The 15,102-nt window shown below is 47.3% G+C and overlaps 1 protein-coding gene across 1 annotated transcript; it reads right to left on the bottom strand.

Moving 5' to 3' along the window:
• Positions 1-9,583: 9,583 nt before the first annotated feature.
• LOC123137476 (senescence-specific cysteine protease SAG39-like) lies at positions 9,584-10,699 on the bottom strand. The gene is made up of 2 exons (XM_044557288.1): positions 10,267-10,699; positions 9,584-10,170 (listed from the first exon to the last, which is right to left on the bottom strand). Exons 1-2 carry the CDS (start codon positions 10,697-10,699, stop codon positions 9,584-9,586), a joined length of 1,020 nt encoding a protein of 339 aa, XP_044413223.1.
• Between the last annotated feature and the right edge of the window lie 4,403 nt (positions 10,700-15,102).

Below are 15,102 nucleotides of genomic sequence, written 5' to 3'. Positions count from 1 at the left end.
ACTCCGAACAACTTTCGGGTTACCGCATACTAATATCTCTATAACCCTAGCGTCACCGAACCTTAAGTGTGTAGACCCTACGGGTTCGGGAGACATGCAGACATGACCGAGATGACTCTCCGGTCAATAACCAACAGCGGGATCTGGATACCCATGTTGGCTCCCACATGTTCCATGATGATCTCATCGGATGAACCACGATGTCAAGGACTTAATCAATCCCGTATACAATTCCCTTTGTCTAGTGGTACGATACTTGCCCGAGATTCGATCGTCGGTATCCTGATACCTTGTTCAATCTCGTTACCGGCAAGTCTCTTTTACTCGTTCCGTAACACATCATCCCGTGATCAACTCCTTGATCACATTGTGCACATTATGATGATGTCCTACCGAGTGGGCCCAGAGATACCTCTTCGTTTACACGGAGTGACAAATCCCAGTCTCGATTCGTGCCAACCCAACAGACACTTTCGGAGATACCTGTAATGCACCTTTATAGCCACCCAGTTATGTTGTGACGTTTGATACACCCAAAGCATTCCTACGATATCCGGGAGTTGCACAATCTCATGGTCTAAGGAAAAGATACTTGACATTAGAAAAGCTTCAGCATACGACTACACGATCTTTGTGCTAGGCTTAGGATTGGGTCTTGTCCATCACATCATTCTTCTAATGAAGTGATCCCGTTATCAATGACATCCAATGTCCATGGTCAGGAAACCGTAACCATCTATTGATCAACGAGCTAGTCAACTAGAGGCTTACCAGGGACAGATTGTGGTCTATGTATTCACACGTGTATTACGATTTCCGGATAATACAGTATAGCATGAATAAAAGACAATTATCGTGAACAAGGAAATATAATAATAATAATACTTTTATTATTGCCTCTAGGGCATATTTCCAACATGATGGAGAGGTATCTCTAGGCCCACTAGGTAATGCATCATCATAATGAGCTCAATGTGATCAAGTGGTTGATCACGGGATCATGCGTTACAGTACGAGTAAAGTGACTTGCCGGTAACGAGACTGAACAAGGTATTGGGATACTGACGATCGAGTCTCGGGCAAGTAACATACTGATTGACAAAGGGAATTGTATACGGATTGATTGAATCCTCGACATCATGGTTCATCCGATGAGATCATCATGGAGCATGTGGGAGCCAACATGGGTATCTAGATCCCGCTGTTGGTTATTGACTGGAGAGGCTTCTCGGTCATGTCTGCATGTCTCCCAAACCCGTAGGGTCTACACACTTAAGGTTCGGTGACGCTAGGGTTGTAGAGATATTAGCACACGGTAACCCGAAAGTTGTTTGAAGTCCCGGATGAGATCCCGGACATCACGAGGAGTTCCGGAATGGTCCGGAGGTAACGATTCATATATAGGAAGTCCAGTTTCGGCCATCGGGAAGGTTTCGGGGGTCACCGGTATTGTACCGGGACCATCGGAAGGGTCCTGGGGGTCCACCGGGTGGGGCCACCTATCCCGGAGGGCCCCATGGGCTGAAGTGGGAGGGGAACCAGCCCCTAGTGGGCTGGTGCGCCCCCCCTTGGGCCTCCCCCTGCGCCTAGGGTTAGAAACCCTAGGGGTGGGGGCGCCACCCTTGCCTTTGGGGGCAAGACACCCCCTTGGCCGCCGCCCCCTAGGAGATTGGATCTCCTAGGGCTGGTGCCCCCCCCCCTAGGCACCCTATATATAGTGGGGGGGAGGGAGGGCTGCGCACCCAAGCCCCTGGCCTCTCCCTCTCCCTCCCGTGACACTCCTCCGTCTCCCAGCGCTTGGCGAAGCCCTGCCGAGATCAACGTTGCTTCCACCACCACGCCGTCGTGCTGCTGGATCTTCATCAACCTCTCCTTCCCCCTTGCTGGATCAAGGAGGAGACGTCTCCCAACCGTACGTGTGTTGAACGCGGAGGTGTCGTCCGTTCGGCACTTGGTCATCGGTGATTTGAATCACGTCGAGTACGACTCCATCAACCCCGTTCTCTTGAACGCTTCCGCTCGTGATCTACAAGGGTATGTAGATGCACTCCTCTTTCCCTCATTGCTAGATGACTCCATAGATTGATCTTGGTGATGCATAGAAAATTTTAAAATTCTGCTACGTTCCCCAACACGTTTGTCACTGAGATCACTTCGGTCGAGGGGGGGGGAGGATCATGGGCAGGAGGCCCCTTGTTCTCCCACTCCTCCTATTGTTTCGCCACGGGTGAGGACTCCGATGTTGCCGGGTGCGGTAATGACTGCATCTCGGATCAGTGATGGGACCAGTTGGGGGGGGGGGACCCGGGCAGGTGGCCTCGGCCCTACTTCTCCTGTGGTGGTCGGGGTGGCCGCTCCTACGGTGTCCACGAGCTTCAGGAGCCGGCCGTCGCCTGCTGAGTTGCAGGTGTTGATCCAGGTGACGCCGATCGTGGTGGCCGCGTCTTCCTCCAGTCAGAGGGCCAGGTCGGGTGGGGAGCGTGGGCAAGCGGCCCCCGCACTCACTTCCATGTTGGGTTCCTTGCCGTTGCATGTGACGGCTCTAGGCGCTTCTCCGGGTGGTGCATCCCGGTTGTGCGTTGGGGGTGGGGCTGGAGGCCTTACCCCAAACGGGGCTACTCGGGAGGAGCTCATCGCTTTTGAAGGGATTCCAGATCCGGTATCTGAGAGGCGGCGGATGAGCTGCCGCCTCCAGGATCAGTCGAATGTTGATGACATGCAGCAGAGGTGCGCCATGCAGGCGGCCAAGCTTCGTGACATTGAGGTCACTACTGGTATGTCGGTCAACACTTCCAATTCCATTAAGCATTTTTCTAATGATGAGATTATTCTCAATGCTAATCAGTTAGAAGTTTCACTAGATAGTAATGATAGTGAAATCTCCAAATCCATTAATGATATCCTGGATCTTAAAGTGGAGCGCGCTTTAGAACTGATTCGAAACTTAGCAGCGGTCAAACCTATGAACGATACTGACATAGATGTGTTGGGAGTCAGGGTGCTCGATAATTTTTGTGCGGATCTTGCCCCATCCCTCCCTGAGATAGAGGAGGATGATGGTTCTATGCCCCTAAGGGACAATACGCCTATCGAGGCTCGGGCAGTTAGGTCCACGGAGCCCGGTTGTGAGGACCGGGTGGAGGATCAAAACAAGCCTAAACGCAAGTGGAAGCGAAAGATTTATCTCGCTTCGACGGTGCACAGAAGTGCTAGGCATCATACTACTAAAAAAATTCATGATGAAATATGAGAGGAATATTTTGGAATAGCAGAGGTCTGACAGACTTAGCTAAAAGAAGGTTTCTAGCGGATGCTTCTATCGAACATAGGTTGGATTTTATCGCCCTCTCTGAAACTGGAAGGGACAATTATTCTCCCCAGTTTCTAAGTACCTTATCGGGAGGTGTCGATTTTGATTGGCACTGCCTACCTCAGAGAGGAAGATCAGGTGGGATCTTACTTGGGGTTAGATGCGAGTCGCTGGAAGTCCGAAGTGTGGTTATGGGAGATTTCGCCGTTAAGTTTCGGGTTAGATCGAAGGCCGATGGGTTTAATTGGGCACTAGTGGCGGCCTATAGGGTCGCGCAACCAGAACTCAAACCAGAATTTTTGGCGGATCTTGTCCGAATTTGCGGTTTTGAGCAGCTTCCAATCTTGGTTGGGGGAGGCTTTAACATTATTAGAAGGAGAGAGAAAACGAACAATGATAATTTTCACGACAGGTGGTCGTTTATGTTTAATACCATTATTGAAAGCTTGGATCTGAGAGAAATAGAGATTTCGGGTAGAAAATTCACTTGGGCTAATACTTTGCCAAACCTGACGTTTGAGAAGTTGGATCAAGTCCTCGCGAGCGTCGAATGGGAGCAGAAATTTCCTCTAGTAACAGTCCAATCATTATCGCGCGGAATCTCCGATCACACCCCTTTGCTGGTTGACTCTGGTGAGGCAGCACATGTGGGGAATAAAAATACTTTCTCTTTCGAATTGGCGTGGTTTGAAAGAGAAGGTTTCTTGGATCTGATAGCCAGGGAATGGGCTAAAGATGCAGGAGGGAGGACTTCTGTTGAAAGATGGCAGAATAAGATAAGACACTTGCGAAGTTTCTTACGTGGGTGGGCTAAGCATCTTAGTGGGATTTATAAGGTTGAAAAGGAAAGGCTCCTTACACTTATTCAGTCCCTAGATTTAAAAGCCGAGTCCACAATTCTTGAGACCTCGGAGTTACATGCTAAAGTAGACGCAGAGATGAGATTGAAAGAACTCCTGCGAGAGGAGGAATTGAAGTGGGCATTGCGAGCTAAGGTTCCCAAAGTTGTCCAAGGGGACGCTAACACTCAATTCTTTCATATGATCGCCAATGGCAAGCATAGAAAGAAAAGAATCTTTCAGCTAGACGAGGGAATGATTTTAGGACAGGAAAACCTAAAATTATACATAACCGAGTATTACAAGCAGCTGTTTGGGCCTCCGGAGGATAATTCCGTATCCTTGGATGAGTCGAGGGTTGCGGATGTTCCTCAACTTGCTGTCGATGAGAATGAGATTTTGACCGCCCCATTTTCGGAGAAAGAGGTGTTTGAAACTATTTCACAAATGAAGAATAATAAAGCTCCAGGGCCGGATGGATTTCCGGTGGAGTTTTATAAAAAGTGTTGGAATATTATTAAAGGGGATCTGATACCAATGTTTCATGGTTTATTCTCTGGACAGCTTCAGTTGTTTCTTCTAAATTTTGGAACGATAACTTTGCTTCCTAAGAAAACAAAGGCTATGAGAATTGAGCAGTTCAGGCCGATCTTTCTTCTTAACGTAAGTTTCAAAATTTTCACCAAGGTTGGGTCTAACAGACTCACACAGATTGCGCACTCTGTGGTGCAGCCGTCCCAAACAGCTTTCATGCCGGACAGAAACATCCTAGAAGGGGTTGTGGTCCTTCATGAAATGCTCCATGAAATTCACACGAAAAAACTAGATGGGGTTGTTTTCAAAGTGGATTTCGAGAAAGAGTACGATAAAGTCAAATGGCCATTTCTTCAACAGGCCTTGCATATGAAAGGTTTTGATTAGGCCTGGCGACACCAGGTAGATTTTTTCACGCAAAAAGGGAGTGTTGAAATTAAAGTGAATGACGACATATGTCACTACTTCCAGACACATAAGGGCCTGAGACAAGGAGATCCGATGTCACCTATTCTGTTCAACATAGTAGTTGACATGTTGACGATTCTAATAGGAAGGGCTAAGGATGCTGGTCAGGTAGGTGGCTTGGTTCCTCATCTAGTTGATGGAGGTGTGTCTATCCTACAGTACGCCGATGATACCATCATCTTTATGGAGCATGACTTGGCAAAAGCGAGAAGCATGAAGCTAGTGTTATGCTTATTCGAACAATTGACCGCGTTAAAGATTAACTTCCATAAAAGCGAATTGTTCTGTTTTGGAAGAGCTAATGAGGAACAAGATGCTTACAAACAATTGTTCGGGTGTGAATTGGGGGCTTTACCTTTTATGTATTTGGGTATACCAAATCACCAACGTAAGCTGATAAATATAGAATGGAAGTGCATTGAGGATCGATTTGAGAAGAAACTGAGCTGTTGGAAGGGCAATCTGATGTCATACGGAGGCCGATTAATTCTTATTAATTCGGTTCTCATGAGTATGCCCATGTTTCTCTTGTCCTTTTTCAAGGTACCAGTTGGAGTTCGGAAAAGGCTGGACTTTTATCGATCCCGCTTCTTTTGGCAGAGTGATGAACTGAAGCGAAAATACAGACTCGCTAAATGGGATATTATTTTTCGACCAAAAGACCAAGGGGGTCTAGATATTGAAAACCTTGAGGTGAAGAACAAATGTCTTCTCAGTAAGTGGATGTATAAGTTATCTGTTGAGACGGAGGCTACATGGGCGCAGATTCTACGTAATAAGTACCTTCATTTCAAAACTTTGTCCGAGGTGACAGTGAGGCCGACAGACTCGCCTTTTTGGAAAGGACTGATGAAAGTTAAAGTAGTTTTTTTCAATAGGACAAAGTTAATAGTCGAAAACGGTACCACTATGAGATTCTGGGAGGATACATGGCTAGGGGAAACACCCCTCGCACTTCAATATCCTTCCCTCTATAGCATTGTACAACGAAGAGACGCTTACATTGCGACAGTACTTCTGTCCATTCCTCTCAAAATTCACTTCAGGAGGACGCTTGCCGGAAACTATTGGGAAACCTGGCTCCATCTTGTGAGTAGAAATGGATGTTCAACTTTTTCAACGGCCTGATCAGCTGTGCTGGAACCTAACTAGGAATAGAGTGTTTACGGTTAAATCCATGTATCTGGATGTTATCAATTCTAGCTCTATTCCTAGTTCGAAACATGTTTGGAAGGTCAAAGTACCTTTGAAAGTTAAAGTGTTTATGTGGTTTGTACATAAACAAGTCATTTTAACTAAGAACAACTTGGCAAAACGCAACTGGACATGATCTACTAGATATAGTTTTTGTGATTGGGATGAATCCATCGAACACCTCTTTCTTGACTACCCGTTGGCATAAATTTTGTGGTGGACGGTTCACATAACCTTTAACATTACTCCTCCGAATACTATCAACACGTTATTTTGGACGTGGCTTGACGGGATAGATTCCGAAAGAGTGAGACACATTCGTGTAGGAGTATGTGCTTTATTATGGGCAGTCTGGAATTGCAGAAATGATTTGGTCTTCAACAGAACAACACATATTCATTTTTTGCAGGTTATCTTCCGGGCCACTGCGTTGATCCGTATGTGGTCGCTACTCACTCCGACGGAGGCCAGGGAGTGTATGGTTACTGGGTCAATTCGATAGGAGATGGTAGCTCGGGCTATTTTCAACCGATTTGGATGCCGGTTATGTAATAGGATAGGCAATTAGTTTTCCTATCTTTCTTATGCCAACCGGTTGTGGTTTTACTTTTATTTTCTGCTCTTTATGAGCATTTTGTGTTCTTTTGTTTGAGACATCAAGACTTGTATTGAACCTATTTGCTTATTAATTAAGTTGGTCGTATGCATCGTTCTGATGCAGAGATCGGGGAGCTTCCCCTTTTCAAAAAAAAACAGCTACGAGTAGGTTGTAATTTGCAGTCTTTCGTTACGGCAGATACAGAAACGGAATGGGATCAAACCTGCAAGGGAATAAGGGATAGATGGTCACTTCATCAACACCAACTTGTAAAGGTATCTGGATATTTTTCTTTCAAAAAAGAAGGGTATCTGAATAATGGATATAATGTAATACATCAAATTCCTAGTTTGATTATAGTGTGAGACTACGAAAATTTCCAGGAGTACCATTGAACTACTTTGCTTATTACTTTTGGGATAGAAAAAAGCTACTACAGTTTTACATTTTCTCTTTCACAAGCGGGCAAATAACCTTACAAAGCACCATAGATTAACATGTTTTAGAAGCTGTCTACAAATCACTAGCTATATATCTCTATCGTCCCAGTTGGTGCGCAATATGATAGCTTCGAAATACTGCTTCTGAAAATACAAGTTAACTATTCTGAATTTCTTTATGCACATGAGGTAAATATGCCGTTTTCAATTTACACTCAACGATACTGATTTTTTTGGAAATTCTCAATTCCTACAAATATTGATTCCTGTTTCGGACCATGTTTGGAACACCAGTGTCGCAATGCCTCTGCAATATTTGGAACACAAGAAAATGGCATAGATTTTCTCAAATGATAAGTGTCACACATTAGGTGTGTGACACTTCGGACCTGACGTTTTCCGATGGCAATTCCAGTCACGCATGGATGCCAAATTTCAATGACACACGACAAGTTTCTGTCAGAAATAAACTTTTTCTTCCGCGAATACGCAAGATTGCGTATCATTTCATTGATAGGAAGGAGAAAAAAGGGGTGCAACTAATCAGGGCAGAAACAAAGCCGAGATCGCTGGAGCAGAAGGGAGGAGGGGTGCTCAGACCAGAACTAGGAAAAACTATTACAAGACTATAGTGTTAAGTCCTTGGGCGCCCGCGCGAACTGAAGTCTTGGCCTCCTCTTGGATGGCCGCAGCTAGGCGTGGGGCGAAAGGTTGCTCGCTGTCGAAGATGCACCGGTTGCGGTGGCACCAGATGGACCGAGCAATGAGGATGGCCAGCGATGCAATCCCCTCGTGAGAGAGTTTGAGGTGATCTGCGCCATCCAGGGCAAGAGATCCTCGTGGCCGACTAGAGCAGCCACGGTGGCACGGCACCAAGCCAAAATGTTGTGCCAAACCCGGCAGGAGAACGAGCAGCCGATGAGGATGTGCTGCATGGTCTCGGTCTCTTGATCACAGAGAGCACATCAGTTGTTGTGAGGGAGGCCATGGCGGGCGAGGCGAGCGGAAGTCCAGCAACGATCGAGGTCAGCGAGCCAAATGAAGACCTTGATCCACAGGGGGCCCCAGGGCTTCCAAGTGAGGGGCCAGTGAGGAGCCGGTATGGAGCCGGTGAATAGCGCACAGTAGCAGGAGCTCGCGGAGTAGATGCCGGAGCTAGTCCATCGCCAGGAGATGGTGTCTGGGGAGTTGGATAGCCGGAGATCGCGCAGCCGGCGCCAGAGGTCGAGGTACTGTAACAGTGCGGCCGGGCCCAAAGCGCTACGGATGTCACGAATCCAGGAATGGTCCGCCAACTTGTTGGCCACGGAGCAGATTTTGCGACGATGGCACGGGACCAACAGGATCAACAACGGGGCGATGTCGATGACAGACTGGCCATCAATCCAAGGATCAGACCAGAAGAGGCAAGTGTGTCCGTCGCCAACGGTCTAGAAAGTGGAGGGGCAGAAGATGGCGGCGGCATCGGGGTCGCTGAGCAGGTATAGGTGTGCCTAGGGCCAACTAAAGCATGGAAGTTGACATGCTTGCCAACTAAAGGCCATCCTCGCATAACTAAATTTGCCATAAAAACGTTTGAAGTTGACATGTGCTCGTACCTGACGTTCAACACTTATCAGGGTCATAGATTTTTTTAGATACTTGCTTGAAATTATAAATAAAGCCATTAGGGCACCACCGTCCAACAAACAATAGGAGAGTCTAGAAGTTAAGGGATACATGCCATAAAAACGAGACGGTAATAGGGTCCATGGCACGTAGGCTGGATAAAGATAGGGCTAGAAGCCAAGTACTAGGACGTTAGTCAGGGGCAGGAGAAGGTGCCAAGGAGATCTCCATACCTTAGATCTTGAAGACCATCAGGGCGGTGGTGCCAACATTCGAGGCTTCAGCGAGCGGACTCCACTCCCATAGGAAGGCAATCCATTCGGAGGACCTTGCGGTTTGGTGCAATCAATACAAGTGTACAACCTCCTTCCATTGAACTCTTCATATCGCCCTTCTTGCAATGTGTTTTATATTTGTAATAATCTCTCAGGATATTACACACAGGGTGTATATAAAGTGTATGTACATACAACATATTTGTGTAATACAATTTACAAGCACACATATGTACTGTAATACTACGATAGAACAAGAGACATGCATGTATTTATTATATCATATCTGTGTGAATATGTGGCATTTGATGGTTTAACTATGCCGTGGGGTAGGAAGGCTCCATGGCAAGGCCACACATGCCCTTCTTGTCGGCGATGTCTTTCTCCATTCTTAAATATCCATTCTCACCCCATGTTGTGCCCCAAGAATTCTTCAATAACCAATACTTTGTATCGTCACTAGTAGTTCCATAACCGATGGCCGCAATCCCATGATCCAAATCAGTGCCACAAGAGCCGGTCATCACGCCGCCGGAGTAGAATTGGAATGTCATATCGCCTCCATCCACTGCAACTGACACGGGTTGGCTTGCCACAGCCTTCATGAGAGCACCCTCATCATTGGTAGGCACATCCTCATAGCCCTTAATTGTTGCAACACCGTTGGATCCACTCTTGCATTTGTCGTCTGCACCGGCATATGGATAACTGGACTCTTTGGTGAGGCCTCCATTCTTGATAATGAATTTGAATGCATCATCCATGAGCCCACCCTCACAGCCTTGGTCCTCGCCATGGACATCACAATCCACCAATTCTTGCTCTGAGAGCGAGACCAGATTGCCAGTACTTAGCTTGACAATGCCCTCTGTTGCAGCAACAGCAGAAAATGCCCAACAACAACCTGCAAATAATTCAGTCGCAGTCAATCACACACATTCTAATATGTAAAAGATTCTCAATATACATATTATTTCACATGTAGCATAAATGTACTTACCACACTGGCCTTGATTCTTGATGGGAGTGACCGCACCCTTTGTCCTCCAGTCCACCATCGCCGGAAGTGCATCAAAGCTCATATTCTCATACCTGAATTCTGTTGGAACCTTCACCTTGTTGGGAATGAACCCCTTGTTAGTCTTGGTCGCCCTGAACTCATCATTGCTGAGATCCGCAAACTGGTTGATGCTGAGCCAGAACTTGCTGTTTCCGGCGTTGAATGACTCGATGAACCTGACATTAGCCTGGAATATCTCAAACCTCTGCGCCTTTTCAGCAGCGTCCTTGTACACGCGACCGTACTCCGTCATCCAACCCTCATGCCTTGCTACCATTGACAAGTCACCGTTCAGCTCGCGAGCTCCAAGGGCAGAACTGCAGAAGCAGAGGCAGCCAAGGATGGCAAGGAGCGAAGCCCTGGTGATGGCCATGTTTGATCAGGCTGTCCTCTTCCAAATTGCTTCCCACTGCTAGTAGTAAGTACGAGTACTATGTTTTGGTTTGGATTGTTAATGGAACTAGGTGGGAATATATAGTACTCAGAGTCACAGGTACTTGTAGTTATTTAAGTGGGAGATAGCTAGTACATAGATGCGGTGCGTGCACGGAGTTGTACTTTGTGGAAAGGGGCTCCTGCGTAGCCGTGAAGAAGTGTGGTTGCCTGATGCTCGTATAATAGAATTTACTATTGTGAACGAGACGTACGCTTGCTGTAACAGTGAGAACGACCCCTGTTTATGCCGCAGTTCACGTCTTCAGTATCTCCCTAATATGATAGGGTCATAACGAACATGAGGTATTAAGCAGGACTCGGCTGTGACTAGGAGGTCAATACGCAGTGGGAAAAAGAAATTCAAATTCAAATTCAAATTCTGGACCATATATACTATTGAGTGAATTATATTTATCTATGCTACCAAATTGGAAATTATTATTGTAAAAGTGGCCTTTGTTGTGAACCTGTAAAATGTAAACAACAATGGCTTTTGCACGGTATAAACTGTAAGACAACAAGATCTCAATGTGGATTATTTATGCTACTTGATGACCTAAGTGAAATTTAGAGGAAGAAAATTGGGAGTGATTCAAAGAAATTAATATCTGCATCTTGCAGGGATGAAGGCCGATCCAGAGAAGGGCTGGCTCGCCGCTGCTAGCCACGTCGCCTCGTGGAGTCATGAGCCGGCCGCGGTGGGAGCCCTAGGCGGCTGATGTGTGCGACTGTGTAGTGTTACGGTGGCCGAAAGCCTTCGCCGTGGCGGCCGGCGGCTGCTGCGTGCCTCTGTCGCGCCTTTGTTTTTCTCTCTATGATATTGTGCTGCGAGCCTGCGACTTTTTCTTTTTTGAGAAACTCGCTAAGTTTTATTCATTCAAAACAACGTTCATAGGTACACTATTTGGGTATCAGAATTGCCCAACCAAATATGTCTATCTATTTCTAGATTACAAGAGAACTTGGCAAGATTACGAGCATCATAATTAAAGTTTGTATGCTTGTGAATGAAACTACAAACTGAAAACTAGCTTCTCGAAACAAACTTTTACCCCGCTTTATATGTAAAACAACAACAACAGTCAGGCCCTGTTTGATAGCAAAGTATTATAAAAACTAAAGTATTGAAAACTACAGTAATTTAGTCAATAGGTACACAATACTATAGTTTTGACATAACAGAGTATTTTAAAGTATTCGTGATACAGAGAACCTGTTTGGTACATTGACATAACATTAGCGGACTAGCTGTTAGCACTGCATACAAGCATATTTTCTAGATGTTAGCTGACTAGCCATTGCAACCAGCAACAGACCAGCGTAAGAGCAGCGCTGCTCTACCTGGCTGGCTGTATCATGCATAAGAACGCAGAGATCCATGCATCCAGGCAGCTGCGATCTATTGCAGCCCCTTGCAGAAACATGCCATGGCCTCTAGGTAGCAGGGGCGAGCCATGCGACGCCTACTACAATTTTGCCGCTGAGGAAGAAAACTCCAGCAACGACATGGCGGTGGCAACGATGGCATGGAAGCGAAGGAGAATTGATGCGAATAGTGAGGGAAAAGATAGCAATGCTTCCCCTCGTTTTTCTACAGCCGCTCTGTTTTAAAAAAAGAGGTCCAGATGTCTTTTTTTTATGCAGAGAAAAAACTTGGTTTGGTAAATACTGCAGTATTAAAATTACAGTTTTTAGTGGCAACCAAACAGCTCGTTGTAAAAAATACTATGGTAATCTAAAAAACTGTAGTATTCTCATAATATTTAGAAAATACTCTGCTATCAAGCAGGGCCTCAAAGTACACGGTCGAACAATACAAGATGGAGAGGTAGCCGTCTTACAAAGCCGATCCCATGATAATCAGATCACACAAATACGCTACCGAAAGAGAAAACAGAGAGACGGAGTACAACGCCACGCTACGCCCTACCACACATAAGCTCCACGATAACGCCCTCATGAGGGAAGACGGCGCGAAGCGTCTTCACTGTCGAGTCCGAAGCAAGCATGGATTTTCATCCGCAACTTGGCACGAAGAGGAGAACCACGATGACGTCTTCAAGAAGGGAGCGGCATCCGTGAGCATCGCCGCCTTCGGCACCAAGGCGCAAAGCTTTCGTTCCGAAGCTCACCCGTGCCCCACGGAGTAGCTAGGACAACCGCGACACGCTCCGACTCCCAGCTCTAGATCTGGGCATCTCCACTGCTACCGACAGTGAATGAGCCTGAGCCACCTGACGCTACCCCCTCGCTGCCCCGGCGACCAAGAGGGCAAGCCACCACTGCTGCTATAGCGCCCGCTGGAGAGTCAACCATGCGGCCCACCATCCGAGGCCGTCACCCCGACATCCAAGGTCCGAAACACCATGAACCACCCCCTTCACGCGCACCCACAACGGTAGGAGGAGTGGAGGCCTCCCCATTCACTCCTAGCCCGACATCAGCCATTGATTCTGGGTCAGAGCCTCCACCATAGGAAGCGTTAATACCTGCGTCCCTAGCCAGTCTCGGTGGACTGTGAGGGACACAAATCGATGACTGTCGGTGACCGCCGCTTGGCAAGCCTCGGATCTAGCCCTCTGGCGTTGGTCCAGGCGAGCACACATGTGACGCCCTCGATTCAATCGTGCACTAATCATACACGCAAACGTGTACGATCAAGATCAGGGACTCACGGGAAGATATCACAACACAACTCTACAAATAAAATAAGTCATACAAGCATCATATTACAAACCAGGGGCCTCGAGGGCTCGAATACAAGAGCTCGATCATAGACGAGTCAGCGGAAGCAACAATATCTGAGTACAGACATAAGTTAAACAAATTTACCTTAAGAAGGCTAGCACAAACTGGGATACAGATCGAAAGAGGCGCGGGCCTCCTTCCTGGGATCCTCCTAAACTACTCCTGGTCGTCGTCAACGGGCTGCACGTAGTAGTAGGCACCTCCGGAGTAGTAGTAGTAGTCATCGACAGTGGCGTCTGGCTCCTGGGCTCCATCGTCTAGTCGCAGCAAATGGGTATAGAAAGGGGGAAAAGAGGGAGCAAAGCAACCGTGAGTACTCATCCAAAGTACTCGCAAACAAGGAGCTACACTACATATGTATGCATTGGTATCAAACGGAAAAGGGATATCATATGTGGACTGAACTGCAGAATGCTGGAATAAGAGGGGGGATAGCTAGTCCTTTCGAAGACTATGCTTCTGGTAACCTCCATCTTGCAGCAGAAGAAGAGAGTAGATGGTAAGTTCACCAAGTAACATCGCAAGCATAATCCTAACCGATGATCCTCCCCTCGTCGCCCTGTGAAAGAGCGACCACCGGTTGTATCTGGCACTTGGAAGGGTGCGTTTTATTAAGTATCCGGTTCTAGTTGTCATAAGGTCAGGGTACAACTCCAAGTCGTCATGTTACCGAAGATCACGGCTATTCGAATAGATTAACTTCCCTGCAGGGGTGCACCACATTTCCCAACACGCTCGATCCCCTTTGTCCGGACACACTTTCATGGGTCATGCCCGCCTCGGAAGATCAACACGTCGTAGCCCTACCTATGCACAACAAAGAGGTCAGCACGCCGGTCTAAATCCTATGGCGCATGGGTCTTGGCCCATCGCCCATTGCACACCTGCACGTTGCGTACGCGGCCGGTGAGCAGACCTAGCAACCTCCATTACAAAGGAAGTTGCATTACGCGGTCCAACCTGGCGCGCGCCGCTCAGTTGCTAACGTCACGAAGGCTTCGGCTGATACCACGACGTCGAGTGCCCATAACTGTTCCCGCGTAGTTGGTTAGTGCGTATAGGCCAGTAGCCAGACTCAGATCAAGTACCAAGATCTCGTTAAGCGTGTTATCTTGAAGTAACCGCGAACGCCGACCAGGGCCAGGCCCACCTCTCACCTAGGTGGTCTCCGCCTGCCCTGTCGCTCCGCCTCAAAGTAACAGTCGGGGCCGTCAGGAACTTAGGCCCACCACTACCTGGATGGAGCCACCTGCCCCTTCAGCACCCACATCCGAAACACTTGCGGGTACTCAACGAGCCGACCCGACTTTAGTCACCACCTGTATAGTATGTATGAATAGCATATACCCGTGATCAACACCCGACGTGATCACGGCCCGATAGTATAGCATGGCAGAGTGACAAGAATGTAGGGCCACTGATGGTAATCTAGCATCCTATACTAAGCATTTAGGATTGCAGGTAAGGTATCAACAGCTATAGCAACAATGACAGGCTATGCATCAGAATAGGATTAACGGAAAGCAGTAACATGCTACACTACTCTAATGCAAGAAGTAGAGAGAAGAGTAGGCGATATCTGGTGATTAAAAG

The sequence above is a fragment of the Triticum aestivum genome, chromosome 1A (assembly GCF_018294505.1).
Source record: "Triticum aestivum cultivar Chinese Spring chromosome 1A, IWGSC CS RefSeq v2.1, whole genome shotgun sequence".
Classification (NCBI taxonomy): Eukaryota; Viridiplantae; Streptophyta; class Magnoliopsida; order Poales; family Poaceae; genus Triticum; species Triticum aestivum.
Note: the sequence above shows the minus strand (reverse complement) of the source record. Positions and strands in the feature narration are given on the sequence as shown.